This window comes from Myodes glareolus, chromosome 2, assembly GCF_982192425.1.
Source record: "Myodes glareolus chromosome 2, mMyoGla1.1, whole genome shotgun sequence".
In the NCBI taxonomy this organism is placed as follows: Eukaryota; Metazoa; Chordata; class Mammalia; order Rodentia; family Cricetidae; genus Myodes; species Myodes glareolus.
Window position 1 is genome coordinate 130,115,988 of NC_142027.1, and position 25,857 is coordinate 130,141,844.

The 25,857-nt window shown below is 49.0% G+C and overlaps 2 protein-coding genes across 7 annotated transcripts in view; one reads left to right on the forward strand and one right to left on the reverse strand.

Moving 5' to 3' along the window:
* Positions 1-25,857, reverse strand: part of Sez6l (seizure related 6 homolog like) — a 155,906-nt gene that overhangs the window by 12,680 nt on the left and 117,369 nt on the right. For 3 of the 6 annotated variants that reach the window (XM_087903698.1, XM_087903697.1, XM_087903696.1), the window contains exons 10-12: positions 6,815-7,011; positions 4,349-4,543; positions 2,304-2,495 (exon numbers count right to left, since the gene is read on the reverse strand). In XM_087903698.1, the coding sequence (XP_087759824.1) occupies positions 2,304-2,495; positions 4,349-4,543; positions 6,815-7,011 (584 nt within the window). The remainder of the gene's footprint in view (positions 1-2,303; positions 2,496-4,348; positions 4,544-6,814; positions 7,012-25,857) is intronic. The other 3 variants (XM_087903701.1, XM_087903700.1, XM_087903699.1) reach the window with 1 other exon arrangement.
* LOC125410779 (coiled-coil domain-containing protein 121-like) lies at positions 15,515-17,616 on the forward strand. The gene has a single exon (XM_048450478.3). It carries the CDS (start codon positions 15,604-15,606, stop codon positions 16,930-16,932), a length of 1,329 nt encoding a protein of 442 aa, XP_048306435.3. The 5' UTR covers positions 15,515-15,603; the 3' UTR covers positions 16,933-17,616.

Sequence of the window (25,857 nt, forward strand, 5' to 3'; positions counted from 1 at the left end):
ATTCTATGTCTCCAAGCAGTCAAGACCAAATTCCTGTATCTCACAGCCACACCCTCAGCCAGCTTTGCCTGTTTGGAGACAGGGTCTCCCTATTCTGCAGCTCAGGCTGGCCTTGACCTCCTGCCTCAGCAGTGCTGGGGTTATTGGTGTACACCAAACACCACATGTGGTTCAGAAATCCTTTGTCAGGTCTTCTGAAGACCTGGAGACTTAGATCCGACTGTCTTCCTCCCTTCTCAGAAGTGTCAAAGTACCACTGGGTCACTTGTCACCGTCGCTCAGCCAGCAGCCAGTGCAGACACGCTTTGTGGGAAGTTTGCCTCTGTTGTCAACAGCTCGCTGCACTGCCATTTTATAGATAGGTAAACTGAGGCACCTCATTTGTCAGTGTCTGACAAGGAGGAAGGGGCCAAGCTACAATCTGAGTCTGGTGATCCTCTGACCCTCAAATTGGTTCAATTCCGATTTCAGCCTCCCGCCCCCAGGTGACCTTGAGAAGGAATGTTCCCTCTCTCCTCCCCCAAGTTCTCCCAGAGCTTTCTAGGTGCCCTGACACCTGCTATGACTTGTGAGCTCATTAGCACGGGTGTCAGGGAAGCCAGTTCCACTCAGCCCTGCACCTGACACGAATATTTCCAGGAACACTGGCCTCAGGGGAGGGAGGCTCAGGCTTGGTGATCTTCGGGCTTTGGTGGCCACCCCCAGGGTGTCTTTGGAGAGAGTTAACTTTCCCTATCTTCTCAGCTGGGGTCTCTGCAGCCTTATTTGCAAGAATGGTGTGTCTGAGCATTCGGGAGTCACTGGGCAAGCCCAGCGCTCATGCCATGGGCTCTGGAGGCTGCCCCCCTTCTTCTGATGTTGTGTGTCCCTCAGAGGTCCATGCGTGAGGGCTTGCTCCCCAGGGTGGTGCTGTGGGAGATGGGATCTGGTAGTGGTCCAGGGGCCATTCGGCTGTTCCATTATGGATGATGGGACCCTAACCTCAGCTCTCAACCTCAGCACAAACTCTGGTCAAGATGTCCATCAGAACAACTGCTGTTGGACTAACGAATGGGGGTTCAATGAACCCTTTTTCTTTCTAAATCAATCTGTCTCAAGGGTCTGGTTATAGTAACGAAGGCTACTACACCTTGTGAATCTCGGCTCCATAATTTGCATATGCATGCACAGGTGTACCCCAGCAGGATCTTGGTCACAAGCAGGGGAGAGGTGAGGTCTCTAGGACTTCATTTTCTCTTTCTTCTCTATCAGAAGTGACACACCTCAGGGCTTTTCCTTCCCGCAACAGAGGAGTTGAGGTATTGGCACGCTGCCTAAGGCTGGGCTCACAATAGTGCCGGTGAGCAGCCGCCCCAGAACAGGGCCTCCTTGTTCTCCAGTGGCTTTGTCTGTCTGTTTGTGGGGCTTCTTGCTGCTGGAGTCATTGGGGGCCACGCCTGGCTGACAGGTCACAGATTGTATTCCCCTTGGAGGAGCAGCCAGGCCACCAGCTGTCCCCTGCCAGGGCTCGGTTCTCCCCTAGGCTCCTGAGGCTCAGGTGTATTATCTGGGGTCCCAACTGCCCACACTTCTCAGTGACCTCCCAGCCTATATGGCCGACTGTTTGAATTTCTGTGCGTCTGTCGGAGTGTGGCCGTCAGAGCACAGAAGAGGAAGTCAGACCTCTTGGAGCTAAGGTCACAGGTGGTTGTGTGCCGCCAGACATGGGCACTGGGAACACAGCTGTTTCAAACCTCAATGGTGTGCAAAGCTCTCTTCTGGTTACACCATCGTGGTCTATAGCTGCCGTGGGCAGGACTCCTGGGGTCACCAGAAGCCTGACCTTGCAACTAACTGAACTCTCTGTTAACTAGGTAGTAGCCACCTTCTGAGCCTTGCATTCCCTTCTGCCATCTCTTACGCAGGTCTCCCCGTGGAACTTGGCCTGGTCAAGTACTCGCCAAGACCTAACACCACCTACTTCAGTTCATCAGTTCATCGCGTTTCTGTGGGAGCTGGGGATCCAAACTCAGCCCTCAAGCTAGTGTGGCAAGTGCCTCATCCACAGAGCCATCTCCCCAGTCCCGACACCCTCTTCTTAATGAGAAAACAAGAGAGAGGTGAGGGAAACCTGGCAGAAGGCTGACGGAGTTTCAGGGTTTACCTGAAAGCCTTCATATAAGTGCCTGCCAGTGCCAACTGTCATGGAGTGTGGTGGTAACAACACATGCAATGTGATACCTCCCCCAGGGCGGTCTCCTTGGTAGCAGGTAGCAGGAGAAGCAAGCCTGAAACAATGACCGCAGTTTGAACGCAGGACTCACAGACACAGTGGGGCAGGCGGGATGTCCAAATGGGAGTCCCTGTCTCGCGACTGTAGCAGGTGAGAAGCGAGCTCCCTTCAAGAACGAACCCAGGGCTGCAGGTGTACTGGATGGTGGTGCCCACCAGCAGCACGGGGTCGGAGATGAGGCGGGTGGAGTGCTCCACCTCCCCGGGGTCGGTGCAGTACATAACTGCGGAGAGAGGAGCACACGGAGGCACAGTGACACCATGGGTCACCAAGACTTATGGGGAGATCTCAAGAGCGTCTTACGTCAGTCCTTTGCCCTTCGGGGACATAGGTCAGGTGGGAGGAGAAATAAATTTTAATGTATTACTGAAAACTCCCCCAAGGTTTTCACCAGGACCCAAACCTACATCTAAGGTATAAATCATCACTGAGGAGGATGAGCATGGGCGGGGAGCCCTGTGAGGAGGGTGAGCATGGGCGGGGAGGACTGTGAGGAGGGTGAGCATGGGCGGGGAGGACTGTGAGGAGCGTGAGCATGAGCAGGGAGCACTGTGAGGAGGGTGAGCATATGTGGGGAGCATTTGAGGAGGATGAGCATGGGCGGGGAGAACTTGAGGCTAGCATGGTGTGTATATGGGGTGAGCACAGTGGGGAGGGAAGGACTTAGTCTGAGCATCCATTCTATGAAATCCCTAGCAGTGGCCAGAGTGGGAGGAACAAAGCGAGGGTTGTCGCTGCTCTGTAATGTCTGACACTAGAAAACAAACATCAATTACACTTTTATTAGAAAATCGATACAGATAAAAGAGAAACAGTAAACTAATTAGAAAGGAGGAAGTGAACACCCGAGTGGTGTGGACGATGTCCACCTTCCTCAGCCACTGACAGTTTATGCGTGTGCATACCTCCATGTGGAATACCCTTCTGCAGCTATTCCTACCTGTAAACCATCTGTCTGTCCACCCACCCCTCAATCCTCTGTCCATCTGTCCCTCTATCCTGTCTGTATATCTGTCCATCTAGAATCATCTAGATAGAGCTTTATATAGATACAGACACAGTCATATGCCACATATATAGTTATGCATCAGTTACCTTGTATATATGTATATACAATACCATATATTAGACATATGGTTTATAACTCTGTTTCATCTGCATAGATATCTATGTCTAGGAAGCCACAAAAAAAATCTCACGTACATATATCTATCGACAGATATGAGCAGACATCTATACATGGAGAGAGGTAAAGAAGTACCTACATAGAAAATGTCAGTCTCGACCAATGCACAGACCAGGCCCATCTGTATCTATAAACCCATCCATCCATCCGTCCATCCATCCATCCATCCATCCATCCATCCATCCATCCGCCCATCCATCCACCTACCTCCTGCCTACCTGGGTCCTTCTGAATGTGCCAGGTGCCACAGCTGTCACATGTATATATGTGGCCGGCCATGGCTCCTCAGTAGGTCTTCCTGTGTTGCTGTCTTTTTCCTTCCCTGCTCTGTCTCTGCCCATCACGCTTGCCCTCTGCCAACACTCGTTATTATTGAGTTATTCTGAGTCTAATTTTGTGGAACAGGAACATTAAAATGTCACCTGAAGGTCCCCATAACAGAGTTGGGGTTGGGAATTTGATGCAGGAAGTGGGAAGAAACTGGCCAGGAGAAGAGGCCATGGCAGAGCCCAGCTCCTTCCGTGGCAGTAGGACATCAGCAAGAAACTAGCAGCCCCTCCTTTTCTTACCCCCCTTTCATGGCGGGGCACAGCTACTGTCCATGTTTGCCCTGTGGTCCTGCATTCCCGGGGCAGCACCCGGCAGTCAGAAGGAAGGAGGCTGGCTGCCTATGGAGGGAGCCTGGAACTGGACCGATACTTTGACTTGCTTCGCTTGGCTCTATGGACACTTTAAAGATCCAGCATCACGTCCACACTGGTTGGACTCTCTCGCCACAGTCCCCACCTCTCCGACCTTAAACAGGTAGGGTTGATTACGTGTGATGTTTGCCCTTGGGAGGGACTTCCCACCCAGTGATTTAGGGAGAGAGAGAGAAAAAAGAGTCTTACTTTTTTCACAAAATGGGGGGTCACTGCTCCAACTCAGGTCCCATTGGCAGGTGAGAGTGTCGCTCCCCACGATGTCATAGCCAGGGTCGCACTGGTAGGTGATCCGGGCTCCTCTGACCAGCTCAGTGTGGGAAGTGGTTTTCCAACCATTTTGGATCTCAGGCAAATCTGAGCAGGAGTCGTTCCGTGACACCTCTTTAAAACAAAACATCTTCCTTAGATTTGGGAAAGCAGTTTAGACAGAGTCCGGTGCAGTTAGCTGCTGTCTGAACTGTGGAGGATCAGTTCACAGCAAGACAACAGCTTACCACGAGTGACAGCGACCACTTGCAAATTCTTCAGCTCAAGCTGCACGGTGCTGAAGAACATTTGCCACAACCCGGGACACCCAGAGGTGCCACTGAGCTGGGAGCCGCTCTTCCTCCTACAGAGCTGTCACTGAGGTGGTCCAGACTCCATTCTTCCTGTGCTTGCATCAGACTGCATGGTGCGCAGACCCGAGGCAGTTCTATAACTCTTGGGGACAGCAGTGGCCTCGGCTGCCTGCGGAAAGCTACCCTGAGCAGTCGGCAGGGGTTTCCCCCAGGATTTCATCAGTTTTATTTGGAGAAAGGACCTCTCCTGGCTGTCTGAAGGAGGGGGACAGGGAGATAGCTTCTAGAGTTGCCTGGAGGGAAGCAGGGGCCCCTATTTTTAGGTCTTTGAAAAAATCAGCCAAGTGCTGGATTTGGGGCTCAGCTGCACCTGCTGGAACATGGACGGATAGGAAGGAAGGGGGTGAGTGTAATGGTAAAAATAAAACAGCTCTGTTCCCTGAGGGGCAGCAGGTGGCAGGGAGCCCTGCGGCAGGTGAGACACCTTGCTGGGTCAGCCGGTCCCATGAGGAGCCACGGCAGGTGAGAGACAGAGATGAGGAGCCATGTGGATGAGAGACAGAGATGATAGGCATGCACACCATGTGGAGTGAGGTTGGATATTTATTTAGTGGGTTATGGAGGGGAAGGGGAAAGGGGAGAGAGAGGCTGAGAGAGAAAGGGAAACAGAGAGAGAAAGCAAGAGAGAGAGAGAGAGAGAGAGAGAGAGAGAGAGAGAGAAGAGGAGAGAGAAGAGGAGAGGAGAGGAGAGGAGAGAGATGGAAAAGAGAGAGAGTGAGAGCTCAGGCTGGAAGCGGAAGTGAGGACTGCAGGCTTTCTCTGTCAAATGCCTTCAGACAAAAAGGTTTGCTTGGCTGACCCTCAGTGGGAGCGGCCATGCCACACCTTGTGGAGGACTCTGTCCCCTCTGTGGTAGGGGTCACAGTCAGAATTTACTTAGTTGGCACCATGTCTACCTGGGTGGCTATGGCCCAGTGGCCTACATTGGTCATTCTTTAGTTTTCAGAGGCCACTACTAGGACAATGGAGGTTTTGCTTTTCTCCAGCAGGTGCATGGAGGCACCAAATCACTGTCCCCATAGGCTCTTGTTAACTCTGTGAGCAAGGAGACCCAGACAAGAATTCTCTCTCTCTCTCTCTCTCTCTCTCTCTCTCTCTCTCTCTCTCTCTCTCTGACACACACACACACACACATGGTGGTACGGTGATGGTGAAGATGGTGAATGTGGTCACAGTACTGGTGGTTGTATATGTTGTGGTAGCTGTAGATGAGGGGCTGGTTTTGGTGATTATAGTTGTTTAAGTGGTGGTGTTTACTGTAGTTGTAGTGTTGGTGATGACGGGTATGGGGATGGTTGTGGGAGTGATGGGGATGGGGTTGTTGTTGGTGGTGACAATGGTGATGGTGGTGGTGGAGATGGGGTGGTGGTGACAATGGTGATGGTGGTGGTGGAGATGGGGTGGTGGTTGCAGTGGTGATGGTGGTAGGGATGGAAGGTGGAATGTGAATTGGCCTTGAACTTGATCAGATGCTGCTTTTTGGCTTTGTTTTATGAAGAATTCATCAGTCACGCTGAGAACCAAGGAAGATGTACCCTGCTTGTGTGCCCAGGCTCTGAGGCATAGGAAGAAGGGTAGGCAGAGCTGCCCTGTTCAGTGACTCGGAAGAAGGGGTGTCCGTAGGGAGAGCTGGCTCAGGAGAAGGAGCAGATGAGAGTTGTGAAGTTGCAGAAAGGGAAGTGGGTGTGTGCCCTGGAGTCACAGCTGGCAGCCATTGAAACCCAAGCCTTGGCATCACAAAGCCTTGTCTAATAGGTACTTACACCCACTTCCTCAGCATTCCCACCTATGAGAGTGTGCTCAGAGTGGCTCACTGACTCATACAGGGCCACACAGCGCTCCACAACAGTGCTAGGATATAAACCGTGGTCCTCATGACTAGAGAGCCCGTGCTCTAAAGCCACATGTGAGAGCTGCACCAGTCATTGACAGATCCACCAGCCACGAAGCATCCACACAGACGTGCCTACAGGAAATCACCATGCACAACCTCCCTCCAACACAAACAAGACCGATGGGTTGAAATACCTACCTATATAGTTCATGATAAATCCCTGGCCCTTGCCAAAGATGAGGCCAGCGGGGTCTGAGTGGAACTGGATGGTGAGGTCCGGTGTGGAGGAGTACAGCTTCTGAGGGCTGCTGTTGCCGAAGTACTGGCCCAGGACGTGGGGCACAACCTCATCACCATCATAGATGGTCAGGATGTCACTGTTGCTCAGGTTCAGGCTTGATGGTGAGAGAGAAGAGGAGGGAGTCATTGTGGGCTCCCATCTGTCACCTCTTCAGGGACACAGAATTCCGTCAGACATACAATGTTTTAGGGCCCAGGCTACAAAGCAGAGCTGAGGCGTCCCAGATGGCAGATGGGCCCAGGACACACTGCTCCCTCCCATAAACACAATGAGCTGATCTGATCCGCAGACGAGTGGTGGAGATCTTTACTATGAAATGGCTCTCCCAGTCTGGGTCTCACTAGGAAGTCAAACCGCGCAGTTACAGCCGGCTTCCCTGTCCCATTAACAACACTGCGGTGCAGTGGTGAGCTGGGCATGTGACGTGGGTCTTTCCCTCTTCTTTGATGCAGAAGATGCTGAGCAAAGGTGGTGAGGTCACCTGAAGCTAGTGTTGTTCTACAGGCCCAGCTGACCACAGTTCACCTGCTCGTGGGAGAAAATGACCTGCTTCTTGTTACTTCCCAGATGAGCAGAGTTCTCCACTGTGCGTGGCAACAGGGAGGTGGGGGCCTTAGGCAGGAACTGTGCTCAAGCCTGTTACCATGACCCCTAGTGAGGGGTAATGCACAGATCTGAACGCAGGACAAGGCCTTGCCACTGACATGGAGGATGAAGGTGATGGTGAATGACAGAAAGGGCCCAACCTGTTGTGTCTGCCTGACTCTAGCTTGCTTATACTGTGGAGGCCTGAAAACGTGAGCCTATTTCCATGTTGACCAAAGATCAGAGAGTTGGAACCTACCTCTAGGCCTTCAAGGTTATTGAAGGTCCCACCTAGATTTTGACCAGAGAGTTTTGCTCTCTCAAGGTTATTGTCATCAGGGGTGGCTAAAAGCCAGGCCTTGTATTTCAAGTATAGAGAAGTAGATATGTTCCTAAAACATCCTTAGTCATCAGAAAAATGCAAATCACGACAACTCTGAGCTTCCATCTTACACCTGTAAGAATGGCCAAGATCAAAAACACTGATGACAACTTATGCTGGAGAGGTTGTGGGGTAAATTAGGATACAACCTTCCTTAACACCCAACAATATCACTGTTGGGTATATATCCAAAGGATGCTCAATCGTGCCACAAGGACATGTGCTCAACTATGTTCATAGTAGCTTTCTTTGTCATAGCCAGAACCTGAAAACAACCTAAATGCCTCTCAACCAAAGAATGGATAAGGAAAATGTGGTACATTTACACAGCAGAAAAAAATAATGACATCTTGAATTTTGCAGGCAAATGGATAGAGCTAGAAAACATTATTTTGACTGAGGTAACCCAGACACAGAAAGGCAAGTATCACATGTATTCACTCATAAGTGTTTTTTAAACATAAAACAAAGAAAAACAGCCTACAAATCACAATCCCAGAGAACCTAGACAACAATGAGGGCCCTAAGAGAGACATACATAGATCTAATCTACATGGGAAGTAGAAAAAGACAAGATCTCCTGAGTAAATTGGGAGCATGGGGACCTTGGGAGAGGGTTGAAGGGGAGAGGAGAGGCAGGGAGGGGAGCAGAGAAAAATGTAGAGTTCAATAAAAATCAATAAAAAAAGAAAAAAAAACTATGGATTCAACTAAGTTTCAGTTCCCTTAAGGAGATAACTTTGGATTCCACCAAAGGAGTGGTTTGTCTACAGAAGGTTTTGGTCTAGGGTGTGAGCGTGATTTGTTTTGTTCTAGCAACAGAATGCTTAACTGTGCATTGTAGCCCGCAACCTTCAATTGGTGTGTTCATTTCCTTGCATCATGTTAATGCAGTTTTTTATCTTGCTCCTACCTTTTAGGGTATTTTAAGCAATTGGACATTAAATGCAGGCAAATTCCAGTACTCACTGGAATTCCCTCTCGATATTCTATGTTTCTCTGTTTTATTATTTTCATTCACGTGAAATGAATGAAAAATTTTCTTACTAATATTTTCTAAATCCCCACACCTCGACTCTGGCAAGAGGTATTTTTGTTGAGTCTGGTCCCCGACATTGTACCATGTCTAACCTCCAGGCCTAAGCCTGGGTCACACATCCTGTGCTCTTGTCCAGACTGCTCTTGTCCAGTTTGCATGACCCTAGCCCACCTTGGCTCTTTCCCAGGCACCAGACCTAGCCAGACTCTCACGTCTTGAGCACCAGGCCAGTTTTCTGACCCCTCCTGTGCCCTTCCCAACCTCCAGATTTGGGCCTGGTAGAGCATCCTGGGCACCAGCCTAGTCTGTTGAGACCCTAGTGCTCCCAAATTCCCTAGCACCATATCCAACCTCCAGACAGTCTGGCAAGAAACTAAGATGCTAGCCTGATGTGGGATGTCCTTCTGTACATGTGCTGCTTTTATTGGTTGATGAATAAAACTGCTTTGGCCAATGGCTTAGCAGAGTAAAACCAGATAGAAAATCTGAACAGAGATATATAGAGACAGTAGGCAGAGTCAAGGAGACACCATGTAGCTGCTGAAGGAGGAGGATACTAGAACCTTACTGGTAGGCCACAGCCTTGTGGCGATACATAGATTAATAGGAATGAGTTAATTTAAGATGTAAGAGCTAGCTAAAAATATGCCCGAGCCATTGACCAAACAGTGTTGTAATTAATATAGTTCCTGTGTGATTATTCGGGTCTGGGCATCCGGGAACGAAAGAGCAGGCTCTATTTATACTAGCTCACACATGCCATACCCAGCTTCAAACTCAGCCTAGGTGAGCACCCATACCATGTGCTGACCCAGTCTGTTGAATCTCCAGACCCTAGGCAGCTTGGACCGCACCCAATCTCCAGATCTAGACTGGGATGTACATCTGTGCTCCAGTGCAGCCTGGTGAGGTCCTGGCACCTTGCCTGTGCACGTCACCCCAAACCTTGAGCCTATCACACAGCTTGTTCGCCAGCTCTGCTGGGTGTGTGCCCAAGATCCCACCCGTGCCACCCTCACACTCCCTGGCAGAACTTGGTAGCAAAGCTTAAAGAGATCCAACCATTTGTTCATTCTATGCTTTTTTTGGTTACCTGGATTGGAATTACCCCATTCCTTCGATCAAAATTACTACGGAGCAACTGAAGGCACTGCTACCAGCTCAAGTCTGATTGATCGAAATCAACCAAACTTGGGAAACAACAGAAAAAAAACAAAAACAAAAATACACAAACAGACCAAAAATCAAGCTCGCCCTCCATAGAAGCTGCCTAAAATCTCATATCAGACACATAACCAATGGAAGTCTGTGTGTCCAGGTCTTAGCCAAAACCACAAATAGGAAGGGCCGGTACAGTATGTCACATTCCCCCCTCCCCCCCCCCCGTCCACCATAGAATCATTCTCCAATAAGAATTACCTAGATGAACCCCAGGACAGAGAATTTACAAGAACAATCATACCATGTAATCAAAGAACACAAGGAATTTAAAGAAACGAATGCACAGCTTAGCGGCCATGGCAGTGATGCCGAGAAAGCAGAAACACGCAGCCGAGTGAACTGATGAAGACAACGTAGGATCCGGAACCCAAAGTGAATAAAGAGGGACTTGGGCTGAAGTGAAGATGTCATTGAAAAAACGCATTCACCTCGTTAGAAAATGCAGTGGAAGGCCTGAGAAGTAGAATGAAGCGAGCAGAAGCCAGAATATCAGGACGTGAAGACAAAGGGGTGATATTAGGAGACTCGGGCCAAGAACATGAACAAATTTAAAAACACTCAAAAGAAATACACAGGAACTTCAAGACACGCTGGAAAAAAAAATCTTGGAATATAGGCATAGATGAAGAAGAACCCTAGGTCAATGGCATAGACTAAATATTCAATAATATCATAGGAGAAAACTTCTCCAAACCAAGGAAAGACACACACACACACGGACACATACACATACAGACACGGACACATAGACACGGACACACATGGACACACACAGACACAAGACACACACACACAGACACAAATATGGAAACATATACACACAGATACACACACACAGACACACACCAACACAAGAAATACACAGAACACCAAATCAGACAGGACTAGAAAAGGAATTCCCCACAACCTCGCATAGCTAAATACTAAAAATAAAGAACAAAGAGAGGGTATTGAAAACTGCAAGAGAAAACCCATAAGCCACACATAAAGAAAACCCAGAAAAATAACTGACTGCTCAATTGGAAAATTAAAAGCCAGAATGGCCTGGAGCAATATACTTCATGCTCTGAATGATCACAGACACCAGCAGAGGCTACTGTACCTAGAAAAGCTATCTGACAGCTGAAGGAGAAAAAAAAACTTTCCAAAACGATATGAACAGGCTAAAAAAATTCACGTCCACCAGATCCACTCTACAAGGGATCTGAAAGCACTACTTTGAACTGAGCAGAGGAATAAACATACCCAAGACACTATAGAAAAGAAGCAAAAGTGTAATTATTGAACACCAGAATCAGACTAAGAACACACACACACAGGCCGAACCAACACATACCTTTCTCCCTCCATGCCCCTTTTCTAGTCTAGAAAGTTCTCACTCTGCAGCCCTGGCTGGCCTTGAGCTCACAGAGATCCCCTGTCTCTGCCTCCAGAGTAATAGGATTAATGGTGTGTGCTGCCACACCCAGCATCATATTCCTTCCAATAATAACTTTAAATAGTAATGGCCTCAACTCCCTAATCAAAAGACACAGGATTCATCTCCTTGCACCTACAAGAAACTCACTTGCCTTCAAAGATCAGAAGCACCTTTGAGTGGTGAACAAGATGACTCTAAGCAAGAAGGACCAGGAAGTAAGCAGGTGCTGCTCTCCTACAAGACAGAACTCAAACTGCAATAAATCAGGAGACAGAAAAGGACTTCGTTTTATTAAGGGAATTAACTAAGAAGACATTACCACCCTAAACATATATGCACTTAATTTCAAAGAAAGTGTACTACTGGGCTGAAAGACACAGATTATCTCCAACTCAATAATTAATAAATAAGCAATTAATAGACCACTTTCTGCAATAGACAGGATATCTGAACAAAATATACACAGAGAAACATCAGAATTAAATGACATCATAATCAGGTAGGCCCGTAGTTATCTCCAGAGTACCCCACTTAAACCCTGGAGAACATGCATTCTACTCACAGGCAACGGAAGCCTCTCTAAAATAGACCACATCATGGCACAGAAAACACATCTTAACAAATTGAGGAAAGCTGCAATAACGCTGCCTATTCTCTCCGACCACAGTGCTCTAAAGCTTAAAATCAACAGCAAGGAATCTCTAGGAATGCAAAATCTTGTGGAGATTAAACAACACATCACTGCATGATGAATGGGTTGAAGAAGAAATCAAAAGACTTTAAAACTTCCTGGAATTAAATGAAAATGAAAAGACAGCGCGACACGGCCTTCTGGGACACCCTGAAAACAGTCTCAGCAGGGAAGGTTTTAGCTCCACGTGCTTACACTAAAACAACCCTAAAGAGCATGAATAAAGAATTTGGAAAAACGGGAACAAACCAAACCTAAATCTAGGATATGGGAAGAAATAATTAAAAAGAAATCAGAACAGAAATGAATGAAACAGAGGCAAAGAAAACAGTTATAAAGAATCAATGACTCTAAGAGCTGGTACTTTGAGAAAATAAACAAGGTTGACAGACCCTTGACCCAACCAACCAATCAACCGAAAGAAAGAGAGGCCATGAATTAGCAGAAGCAGAAATGAACAGGGAAACATTACAACAGTTCACCAAAGAAATACAAATTTCTATGAGAGGATACACTAAAAACCCATACTCCACTGAGTTAGAAAATACACAAGAAGTGAATGAATTTCTGTGTTCATTCAAACTACCAAAGTCAAGCCAAGAAGAGATCAACAACCTAAACAGAACTGTAACAGAAGAGGAGGTAGACAGTTATGAAATGCCTTCTGGGTAAAAATGTCCAGGCCCAGATGAATTCACAGTGGATTTTACCAGATGTTCAGAGAGGGTCTGTGAGCAATACTTCTTAAGTTAAAACAACAACAGCAGCAACAACAAAACAAACAAACAACCAAACCAAAACCAGGCATACGCCCGCAAACTCCCTCTATGAAGTCAGTATCATTCTAAATATAAAAAGAGGCACAAAAAAATAGAAAAAACTACAGGCCAATATTCCTGATGAACACAGATATAAAAGTCCTCAATAAAATATATTCAAACTGAATATAGGCATATATAAAAAACATCATCCACCACGATCAAGTTGGCTTAGTCCTAGAGATATAGGAATTACTCAAGAGACATAGATCAATCAATGTAACAAATCAATCAAATGTGCTTAAATACAAAACTCATATGATCATCTAGATAGATGTAGAAGAGAACTTTGATAAAACCCAACATGCCTTCATGATAAAGTCCTGGAGAGAGTAGATAAATCTATGTATGCCAAACCACTGCTAGCGTCATCCTAGACGGAGGAAAAACTCTAAGTAATTTCACTAAAGCAGGAATGACACAGGGATGTCCACTATGTCCAATCTTTTCAATATAGTGCTTAAACTACCAACCAGAGCAATAAGACAGAGAAGGAAATTAAAGGGATACAAACAGCAAAAGTCAAATATCCCTATTTCTGGATGTTCTGGTATTATACATACAAGAACCCAAACACTGCACCAGAAAGCTTCTAGAAGCTGAAAGAAATGAGTACTTTCCGCAAAGTGACAGGGTACAGAATCAACACTGAAAGTCAATAGGCCTTCCTATATGCTGATAACAAAGATTTTGAGGAAGAAATCATGGAAAGAGTCCCATTTGCAAACAGCCTCAAAAATATCTAGAGATAAACCTAGTTAAGAAGTTGAAGTTCTATAGTGAACTTTCTATCTCCGGTAGAAGAGATCAAGGAAAATAGTAGAAAAAGACATCCCATGCATAGTATTTGAATTAATTTTGTGAAAATGACCACTCTACCAAAAAATTTTACAGATTCCATGCAATCTGAACCAAAATTCCCTTGACAGTCATCACAGAAATAGAAACAAAAATCCTAAAATTTATATGGAACCCCAAAAGACCCCAGATAGCGAAAGCGGCCCTGAGCAAAGAGAACAGTACTGGAAGGGCCACTATTCCAGATCTAAAGTGACATTGAGGTAATGGTTGATGCTGCCGTGGGGAGGTCAGAGGTCACAGAAGCCTGTGCTTGCTTCCATCACTGAAAGACAGTGTGCCAGGTTCCTTCCTTCCTTTCTTTCTTTGGGATCAGGTCTCACTGTGTTACCCTGGAACTAGCTCTATAGATCAGGCTGACAGCAAACTCCCAGGGATCTGCCCGCCTCTGCCACCACCATTCCAATGTTGGAATTAAAGGTGTGGGGAGTGTCCTTACTGTCCCTGCGGCTTCTCCTCTTTGTCGTTCACTCTCCTTCCTCCTTTTCACGACCGTTTCCCAGGCACCTAGTCTGTGTCTGCACACAGAACAGTACACAGCAGTGCTGAACTGAGACCCAAAAGCCGGGAGCAGGGGAGGCGATGAGGTCAGTGGAGCACAGAGAAGAGCATCAACCACACATGGCCTATCCCAGAAGCCTCCTCCCAAGACTCTAAGAGAGAGTGGTGCTTCCTGCTGATGCTCCCCGGGGCCTCCTTGCCAGGAGGCAGGAAACCTGTGTCACAAGCCAAGGGGAAGTTCCTCAGCTGTCCTTCAAAGCAGGGAGAGCCAATCAGCGCAGTGGCCTTGCTGGGGCCTCTGCTCTGGCAGCTGCTCCGCTGGTGGGAGGTCTTCCTTCACGTCCTCTCTAGAGCGCTCCACACTCTGGGTCTTCACTACTTTACTTCACTGTAACCGCGGTACAGAGGTGGTTGCACAGGGCGCAATCCTGGGAATTCCCACTTCCTGGGAAACTGAGGTAGCTTGCTGTGCAAGCCCCACCCTTCCACAGCTATGGCATCAGGACTCCCATGCCACTGGGAACACAGCCAGCTTGGAGGGAGTCCGAAGCCGGCAGAACAGACCCAGATTGCACCATACTGCAAAGCGAAGTCAGAAGCCTGGGGGCCTCTGGGCCCTTGGCACCTTTCCCTCCCTCCCAGGACTCCTGTCCAACCGGCAGAGGATAGGTCACAGTGCAAAGGGTCTTCCTGGCACCTAGCGACACAATAGACGTGCACGACTGAGAAAGCTCAGGTGTTGCCTGCCACGGGCGCCGAACCGCTGCCATTTTTCTTCCATTAACCTATACGCGTCTTTCCCTCCACAGGCCCCGCCCTCCCAATAAGGCCCCACCCTATAAACCCCGCCCGCCGCCATAAGGACCCGCCCACATGCCACGCCCTCTCCAGGCCACGCCCTCTCCCAGCAGGTCCTTCCCCTTCCTCCAGCAGAAGAAGCCCTCTTTCCCTGAAACTCACCTAAGCCATAGCAAGCATAAGCACTAAAGACTCCCAGGGCATTCCACATTCTGAACCCTCATTGTGTAGAGAACCCATTTGGTTCCAAGACTTGGACAAAGGCTGTGCCAGAGGTGGGGCAATGTAGGGAAGGTGATAATTGAGGGACCCAGAGAATGGATGACTGGGATCACTGAAGGAGTACTCCTAGACCCCAGGAGGTGAAGGGACTATGGAGTCCCAAGGTCAAGGTTACCCCAGCTGGAACACTAGAGGCAGGCGTGCCACCATCTTTTCCCAGAGAGAAGGGACCAGGGCTTTGGGGTCCTCTGCACTCCCAACTGAGAATGATACTGATTTCTTGACGCCCCGTGAAAGGCGGTATAGGCCTCTACTTACCAGGAAGAGGGCTGTGGTCGACTTCAGGGTGAGATGGCCAGAGATAGTCTCCAGGGAACAGAGAGCACAGAGAGAGGACCTGCCCCAATTTGAGCTGCATTCCCTTGACAAGAAGGCCGATGACGTATGCTCCCGTTCCTCAGGAGCCAGCATCAGCCTCAAACAGCAGAATAGCAGCCACAGTGACTTCCAGGATTCCCAAGGATCTACCACTTGCTTCCTGGACCCCCTTACAGTGTCCCCGCATTTGACCATTCTCAACAGCTATCTGAAGCCAGAGTCAATGACACGGTTGGAGAAGAGGGTGAGGAAGAAGACCCTGGTGGCCATGAACCAGCTGGATCAGAAGATAGAAGCTGTTAAGTTCCGGAGGGCAGTGCTGCTGAGGGACACTAGGGAGCTGCAGGATGAGAAGACATTCGAGGAAGAAGAAAACAAGCCCTTCTTGGAGTACCTGAAGAAGAGAAACCAGAGAGTCCAGGAAAAGTATGACTTCCTGTGGAAAGATTACATCCAGCAGTGTCAGGAGATCGAGGACAGGAGGCGAGAGCTGGTCTGCACCTTCACCTCCCGTTCTGCAGACCTCCAGAAGCAACTGATGCAGGGCAAGAAGCTGGAGGTCAGCTTGAGGAAGAAGCTTAAGGCTCTGGAGCCCATTGCACAGATAAAGGAGAGCCAGGACCAGGAGAAAGAGGCCTTAGTGCAGGAGAAAGCCAACATAGTAGCTGATATCCCCTTGATGGACCGAAAGGCACACTTCCAGTTCCTGAAGGAAAGGGCCGCCCTAGAGAAGCAGGTGGAAAAGCTGAACCTGCTGGAGTCTGGAGAAAACATCACCAGAGAGCTGAGGAAGAAGGCCAAGGCCTTGGAGACTGTGGCCAAACAGGCTCACAGAGTCTTCTGCCAGGGTGTCAATGCTGAGAACAGGGAACTGCGAACACAGCTCCGGCAGCTGGATGACGAATTCTGTGAGCTGGAAGCCAGGAGGAAGAAGCTGGAGCAGCGAAAGCAGCAGTGGAAGGAGCAGCAGTGGTACCTGGAGGCCCTGGCCCGGGGGAGGGAGCGCCTGCAGAAGCAGGAGTACCGACCCCCCAAACCACAGGCTCCACACCCAACCCAGGGCCGTCTACTGGGTGCCAGGCCAGGAACCAATCCTAAGTAATGGCTGCCGTGTCCCAGGAAGCAGACTGGAGCTGATGTTGAGGGTAGCACACAAGGAATGAAGATGCTTTCAGCTAATGCAGAGGACAGAAGCAGCAAGGGGGATGGAGGACTGAGCTTCTCAGAGGGGCAGGGGGGGGTCCTGGCCTGGCCTGTCTCTCAGGCTTGGCCCCCTCACTGTAACCCGAAGGGCTGTCCTAACCAAAAGCTTCCCCACATTCAGGAAGCCTGGTTCTTTAGCCCCCATCCCTTCCATGACAAGTTCCCTGTTGTAGTATAGACTTCGGTGCCCAATTCCTGCTCTAGTGTGGACGTCATCACCTTCCCAGCCACCCCATTTCACAGGAGTAGGTTGGTGTCTTAGGTGGGTGGGTGCAGGGTGCTATCCGGGGAGTTGGGTTCTTTGTATCTGTGTGTGGCTGAACTGGTCTGCAGAGCTGAGGGTCGTGAGGTGGCATGCGGTCCCAGGTTTGGGCCTGTGATCCTGTGTGACAAATATAGCCAACTCTCTGAGTCCCGGGCACTGTTGCAGGCAAAAAGTCTCAGTATTTCATTGCAGAATTTTAACTTTTACTGAAACTCATTTAAAAGTGCTGAAAATGAATTGCTGAGTGTACCTTTGGGTTGCAGATTTAACTTGCATGTGAAATGTTTTGTTCCTAAACAATGTTATTGAAAAAATAAAAGCCTGCCTGTGATTTGTTCAAAATAAAAGTCTGTTTATTATTACCCAAGCACACAGTTCCTTCCTTTTATGTAGAGCAAATAACTGTGGGGGACTTGAAATGAGAGCTGCTTGCACCCTTGAAGACGTGGCTGCTCTGTGCGGATTGCTAAGGGGTCATGGAGTGAATCCAGCCTGCACCCTGCTACTCTCTGCACCTCTGACTTGAGGTCCACTTCAGGCAGGACTGTACAGTGTCACATGCTCACTTCAGGAACTCTTGATGTGTTTGGGGCTCAAGAAGTCTGTCCAAGAGACTTTGCCTGCCTCTCTCCTTCTTGTCACTGAACACATACTGTGTGCAGGGGAAAGTGGTAACTCCACAAATCCAGGACAGTGGGATGCAGTGGGCCCCTGGATACTTGGAAACAGGGATCAAGAATCCAGGAACCCATCCTAAGACATATGCAAGGCAGCCTGAGAGCCACTGTTAGGACAGGCTGGCATGGGGTGGTGCTGGGGAAACTGGTGACTGAAATCGCCCTAAAGTCACTAAAGTGCCAGGCGAGGTACTGGGGTCAGTGTCACATGACCAGGCATCCTGCAACAACCATCCTCCTGCCATCTCCATCCAATTCCCTGTGTGCTGTGTCCACCCTCATCCGGGTGCTTTCAGAAGTCAGAACTGAGCAGCAAAGAACCCAAACCAGTGAGCAGCTTCCCTCCACAATCTCTGCATCAGCTCCTGCCTTCAGGTTCTTGCCCTGCTTGAGTTCCTGTCATGACTTCCTTCAATGAGAGGCTGTGGATATAAGAGCATATGCCAAATCAACCCTCTCTTCCTCAACTTGCTTTTGGTCACAGTGCTTCACCATAGCAATAGAAACCCAAACTAGGGCAGGACTCAAAATCTGACTAGATCATTCCTGGAATGGGCCCCATCACCTGGTTCCTGGACGCCCATGGGAAGCATGATTGCTCTGATATTCCTCTGGGGCTCCTGTTGCTGCGTCCCCATTTTTCTTGGACCTGAACATTACTGGTTAACCGACTGGCACTTCAGCATCCTGCACCTGGGATGAACCACAGCATCAGGTCCTGTCTGGTCTGGCGCTCCCCAGGTGCACTCGCAGTTCCATCCCAGGGGCTCTCCCTCCTCACAGCCTCCCCGTTCCTCCTCAGCCTTCACCACAGCAGCCCCACTGAACAGCTGCAAACAGCAGCTTCAGAGTAGCAATGCCTCTTGTGACAGGACAAGCGTTCAAACTACCTCCCACTTTAGTTGATTGTTTCTATTTTGCAGACAGAGAAACTGAGGCTCAATTAGAAGTTCCATATGCCCAGGTCACAGGAGATCAGATCTAGGGCTCAGGGAAAGCCTGTCTGTGCTGAGCCTGGGCTCGTAAGGAGCAGGTCACAACATTCTCTGAGAAAGCCACAGGTCCCTGTCTCCAAGAAGTGTGTCTGGCTCAGTTCTATATCAGAAGATGGGATCAAACATTTACAAGTGACATCATGGGGTTGGGTCTCACGGCTCTTACTGGAGGCACTGCGAATTCTCACATCATCACAAACATGACACAGTCTGATCAGATGGCCAGCTTTCCTTCTTAAGAAGGCACTGTCTGTCTTCTGTGGGAAACCCTGCAATACATTATGTCATGTATTAGATATTCCTTGGTAGTAATTATCATGTATTAAGTGTATTAGTAATTTCATGTATTAAGTGTCTAACAAAACCAATGTGAAACGTGTTGGTCTGGGGTCCTTTATTTTGGTAAATGAACCACCTGTCTTGTGGTTCTGGAGGTTTTAGAAGCACTCTGGAAGCCAAGGAAGAGAGTAATATGGATGGCGACGCCTTTGGGAGGGAAGGTGTGAAGCAGCTGTCTTGGTGTGGCAGGGCGGGGTTGGGTGATCCTTACAGAAGTCTGTTTGTGCCTTTGAACTCTGGATCTTGTGGCTGCATTGCCTCTTCAACAAGGATGCAGACAACTCGGTGGAGGTCGTGGTAAGTCATGTGGTCCAGAGTGAGAGGAGGTCTGTACACTGAAAATTTCCATCTGTCGGGGTTGCTCTGCAGAATAGAGTTCTCCCATTGCCAGCAGAGGGCAGTGTTTGGGCTTCTTACCCCAGTCAGTTGTGGAGCCTGGGAGTAGGGAAACCGCCTTTGATGAGGTTCGTCACTGTGCAGCTGGAGTTTGCCTTCCCCGGTGTGCACAGGAAGACATGATGATCCAGCCATCCCGTTTTCCTTTATCCCTACCAGACAAGTGTTGGACTCTTATGTAGATATCACGCCCTTGAAAGGTGGTCCAAGGGACATTTGCAAGGCAGCAAACATGGAAACGGCTAAAGCGTATGCACTCATTTAGATTCGTGCACCAGCCTGCTGATTTCAGAGAGGCAAGTGCAAGTGCGTGCGGCTTTAAGGTACTCAGAAAGCAGCTGGTAATAGTGCCGGGCTGTACGCGAAACAGCCACAGAACAGCCCTGTTTCTTAGTCTCTTCTCCAGTGAGGTCCAGAGTTGGGTCTTGACCACTTCCTGTTTGTCAAACATCTTCCGCAGTAGACTCTTCGAGGTCCCAGATCTGCCTCTGGCCTTTCGCAATGTGTTAGCTTTTTGTTGCTGTGTTCGCATCCTGACAGGAAGATACTTATGCTAGGTGCCCTTCTGTCTCATAGGTTAAGACGGGACACAGTCCATCCTGACTAGGAAGCATGGCAGCGGAAGCATGTATCATCTGGTCACACTGCGTTTACACTCAGAAAGCACAGTGTGGACAGGAAATGGGGCTGACCATAAAAATCTCCAAACTCACACTCAGTGACTAACTTCCTCCCGGGATGTTTCTCTTCATAAAGGCTCCACAACCTTCCAAAATAGCAGTTGGGGAGCAGGTAGTCAAACACGACTCTGTGGGGGCCATCTCACAGTCGCACCCTAACACTCCATCCTTGGTTCTCATATACAGGCCCGCAGCCACCTCATGCATCCACCCCAATTTCAAAAGTCCCCGAGGTCTTTTAGTAGTCCCTTAACTGTGAGCCACTGTAAGGTCAAAAGGTAAATTCTATATGTCTAGCATACAACGACAGAGTGAATGTTCTCATTCCAAACAGAAAACATGAGGGCACCCCAAGAAAAGACAAGACCAAAGCAGGACAGAAACCCGATCCTTCAACTTCATGTCAGACATCTGGGGCTCACAATGGAATAAACAGGGCCCCGAAGGGCTTGGGTGTCCCTCTCTCTAGTTCTATCTACCTCACGCGGCACCGCAGCCTCTGTCTGTCTGTCATAGAGGTCTGGCTCTCCTCTATGGCTGCAGCTTTCCTGGTGGACGCCCCATGGTCCTGGCACTTCCAGTGTCCTGCGGTCTCCATCACGATGTCATCTCCGTCTTCACAGCTTCACGCACTGGCCTCGTGGGCCCTTCTCTGCAGAGTCTCTGAGCTGCCTCATGTGGCCGGGCCTCAGAGGCTGGTGGGGATCTTCACACAAGCCTCTTGGACCCCCTTCACTACAAGGAGTCTCCTCAGGCCATTCTTAGTCCAAGCTGTCTTCAAAAAGCTTTCCGGGTGGGCTCTTCTCTCACTGCGCCTTCCCTGCTATCCTGTGTGAAACAGGTGGTTTCTGACAGGCTTGACCCTTTGGATGGCTCCACACCTCACTTCTCCTGTCCCTCTCACTACAGACGCAGACGGGAGCATCAGCCCTGCCACAACTCTGTTCTCAGGACACGGGCAACATACAACCAGGCTCTTCACCTTCATGCCACACAGGTGACCTTTAGCCCAGTTCCCGTGGAGCTCTTATGCCCTGTGCTGGCTGGTTTTATGTCAATTTGATGTAATCTAGAGTTATCTGAAATGAGGGAACCTCGATTGAGGAAGTGCCTCCTTAAGATACAGCTACAAACCAGGTGGTGGTGGCGCATGCCTTTAATCCCAGTATTCTGGAAGCAGAGGCAGGCAGATCTCTGTGAGTTTGAGGCCAGCCTCGTCTGCAAAGCAAGTTCTAGGACAGCAAGGCTGTTATACAGAGAAACCCTGTCTCAAAAAACCAAAAACCGAAAACAAAGCAACCAAAAATCAAAAAACAAACCAAACAACAACAACAACAACAACAAGCAGGCTGAGTAAGCCACAAAGGGCAAACCAGTAAGCAGCACCCTCCACGGCCTCTGCATCTGCTCCTGCCTCCAGGCTCCTGCCCTGCTTAGGCTTCTGTCCTGACTTCCTTCAGTGATGGGCAGTGAGTGATATGGAAGTGTGAGTGGAATAAACCTTTTTCTCCCCAAATTTCTCCATTCATGCTGTTTCATCACAACAATAGAAACTCTAAGACAAGTTGGCAGCAGGATATTTCCTGGCATTGCTGTGACAGACCTGACCTGCTGCTTTGGGGAGGACTGCGGAAGGAATCTGGAACTTTGGACTAGAACAGCCACTGAGCGTTGAGAGTTCAGTGAGCTGTTCTGAGGAGATAGGAAGATAAGAATGCAGAGGGCAGAGCGGATGATGGAGGCCTGCAGGGCAGGGCGGATGATGATGGAGGCCTGCTTGTGAAGTTTCAGAGGGAAGCAAAGAGAATGCTGAGTCATCTGTGGGTCATGTAGCTGGAGCAAGTGAAGCAGCTGTGATCAACAGGAGACACAAACCACTAAAGTTAAACCTTTGTTTTGCTGGGACAATGGATGCTGGTGAGCCGGAGCCGAAGAAGAGACCAGCATCGTCGAGATTAAATCATCTGGGAAGTGTGTCCTCAGGGTCAGCACACAGAAGCTGGGGTCCAGAGGCAGCCAGCATTGTACTTCCTGCTGGCAGCTGAACTTGGTAGTGTAAGAATCACCCACGTGTGTAGTGGCATTTCATTTGTATTTTAGTAAATAAAGCTTGCCTGAAGTTCAGAGAGTAAACCAGCTGCACTGATCAGCCTTACAGACCAGACAGTGGTGACACACACCTTTAATCCCAGTAGCCACACTAGTTTACCATAAAAACCATGCGGTAGTGGTGCACATCTTTGATCCCAGCACTAGAGAGGATTATAAGACGGGCCGAGAAAGCTCTCGCACAGTCTCATTCAGAGGATTCCTGGAGGCACAATCGCCATTTTGGACTGAGGTAGAGGTAAGAGCCCGTGGCTAGCTGTTTTGCTTTTCTGACCTTCAGGTTTAAACTCCAATGTCTGTCTCTGGGTTTTTCTTATTAATCATGCTACACAGGTATTACTGATTTTGAAGGCCTGAAGGGGTCATGGAGAGCAGCTGAGGCTTGGCACTGTGTGGCAGGGCTGGAGTCCCTGAAGAGAGCCCAGGAGAGGCTGTTTGTGAAAGTGCAGCCCAGCTGCAGAAAACCCAAGCATTTTGGAGACACCAGTACCATGGGATGGGCACCAAGAACAGCAGCAGTGGAGCAGAGCCAGCCTGAGCCTGGAAGACAAGCTGTGTGTGCTGCAGAGGGCAGAGCCGGAGAAGTGACCCAAGCTCCTTGAGGAGCCCAGAAGACTGCAGGAGTCTCTGCCTCCCTTCTCGCCATAGGTCACTGAGATCACAAAAACCACGCTCCTTCACCTATCTTTATGTGAGTCCTGGGGACTTGAACTCGGATCCTCACCCTTGTGAGCACTTTGTCCACCGAGTTGTCTCTCCAGGCTCTTAAGAACGTTACTTTCTCCAGTACGAGGGATAAGAAAAGATCCAATCACAGCCCAGAGCAAAGGGCTCACACTGGAGAGCCACAGAAGCCTGACCACAGCCAGCGGAGGCTTCTCCTGCCCTCAGGTCTCTGCCCTTGTGCTGTCCCACGGGGGTCCCTCCCCGCATGTCATCATGTCTGGCTCTGCAGTGCCGGAGCTAACAGTTCCCCTTAGCTCCCCTCTACCGTTTGTGCAGGGACACGTAGCCCTGGGAGCAGGGGAGCTGGGGCGCCAACATTCAGCTCAGCTGCCTGAGTAACTAGAAGAGAGGCACCTGTCCTGTGCAATACCCCTCCCCATGCTGGTGCCTTGGCCTGGCTGTGGGAAAGGACTCTGAATTAATGGTTTCAGCTTCTCTGTCGTGCACAGTCTTCGAGATGGAAATAAAACCCAGTGTGGTGCCAAGCTGAAGGTTAATGGAGTATTTTGTGCACAGCAGGATCGAAAGAAGATCCCACTTTCCCTCCATCCTCGCCAGGCTGAGACACCCACGGATATGGTCAGCTAGAAGTGGGCAAAACTGCAAAGGAGAGGAGGCCTAGATGAGCAGAAATGGAGGAAGTCCTCAACAACTTATTGAGTGGGGCTTGAAGCTGGGCGGGACCCTTCAAGAAAGCAAGAACCTGGGAGTGAAATTTTTCTTTTCCCATGGAAGCTCAGTGAGTTTGCCTGGTAAACTCTTCAGGGAAATGTTCTATAAGTAGAATTGTATGCTTGTACCTTATCACAAGGACAATAGGGAGCCACAGAAGGTTTCTGAGAGTGAGCAGCATGTGTGAGTGTGTGTATGTGAGTGTGCATATGCATGCACGTTCACATGTTTATGAATGCACGTGTGTGCACATGTATGTGCATGCATGTAGAGGACAGAGATTGATGTAAAGTGTCTTCTTCAACAGCTCTTCACCTTATATATTGAATCAGAGTCTCTTATTGGCTAGTCAGCTTGCTTCGGGGACCCCTATCTGCCCTCCCTAGTCCTGGGTTACAGGCGGGCTGCCATGCCCAGGGGACATTGAGTGAGAACTGACCTCAGGTCCTCATGCTTGTGAGGCAAGCCACACTGGGCCATCTTCTTAGGCCCCATGCCGCTCTAGAATGGAGGTTTCTCTATGAAACTTCATTTAAGAGAATCCCTGAGATGACCCCCATTATTGGCCCTTTCTTCGGGTAATCCCCACCCCACGCCTCTAGCTACTAGGTCTCTCTAAGCAAATCACCCCTCCCCCCTTCCAGCTTGCACGGATGATGCTGTCTTTGCAGCTGGAATGCTTGGTCTCTTTCTCCTCGCCTGCTTTCCTTCTTTTTCATCCTTTCTTGGAAAATGCTTCTCCTAGCCACCCTTCCTGGTTCATCTAGGCGGCTTCCTAGCTGCCCATCCACCCTTCAATATTCTTCTAACCCCCAGGAATCATAGACATCGATGTCCCATGACCTCCACTGAAGATTACAGAAACTTCAATTTAAGAGAAGGCCTGGATCACAGAGCTGGGAAGGAAAGGAGGTGGAATTCTGTCCCTGGCCCGTGAGGATCAGCTGTGTAAGATCTGGGGGCATTTGGCTTGGCAGGAGCAGGAGGGCCAAGGCCAAGATCCAGGGACAGCTTTACATGACAGTTCAGTCACACATACACACACACACACACACACGTACACACCTGAGGAATAGTTAGAAGATCCAGAAATGAACCCACACAGTGACAGCCACATGGTCTTTGGCAAATGTGTCCAAATCACACACTGGAAAAATAGAATCTTCAGCAACCAGTACTAAGGAAAGTTGTAACGTAACAGAAATGGATCTACTCCCCTCCCCAATCGATTCAGTGTGGGTCAAAACTTCACTTTAAGACCAGAAATTGTAACTGTTCGAAGAAACAGAAAAAAACTACCCCAAGTTACTGGCACAGGAAAGGGCTTTCTGAGGGTATCCAACAACTCCGGGAAAAGTCCCAAGAGTCAAGAGACTGAGCTGCACAGAGTTTGAAGGCAAGGGAAACAACTAGGGGATGCAGTCAGAGTGGAAGATCTTTGCCAGCGTCACCTCAGAGGATTGATAGCTGGTGTCTGCAAAGACCGTGGAAAATAAACAGCCCCCAATAATCTTATCAGCCAGTGAGGAGCATACGAACGAAACAGACAGTTCTCCAAAAACAAACACAGGGCAGCAGAGATGAGAATGTTCAGGGTCCTTAGTCACAAAGGAAATGATGAGAAGTCGGTCTCAACCTAGTCAGAACGACAACACACGCTGAGACGGATGGGGGAAGGGAATACCTACTCATTGCAGGTGGCAGTGGCACCAGGACAATTCACCAGGAGGAGAATCCCAGGTAGGTCTCTGGGTAGACCACAAATGACCTAAGCCAGCCTTGCACCTAGTGCTCATGCATCTGGGCCTATTGCTATTCATAATGGCTGAGTGTTGTGGTTAGCTTTGATATCTGTGGACAGATGTGTGGATAAAGAAAATGTGGCATTCTTATGAGTTGTGTTCAGCCATAAAGAAATGAAATTGTGTCATTTGCACGAAAATAGATGGAATTGGAGACCATCAT

Coding starts and splice junctions, on each gene's coding strand:
- LOC125410779 (XM_048450478.3), top strand. CDS start 15,604: ATGGAGTCCCAAGGTCAAGGTTACCCCAGCTGGAACACTAGAGGCAGG.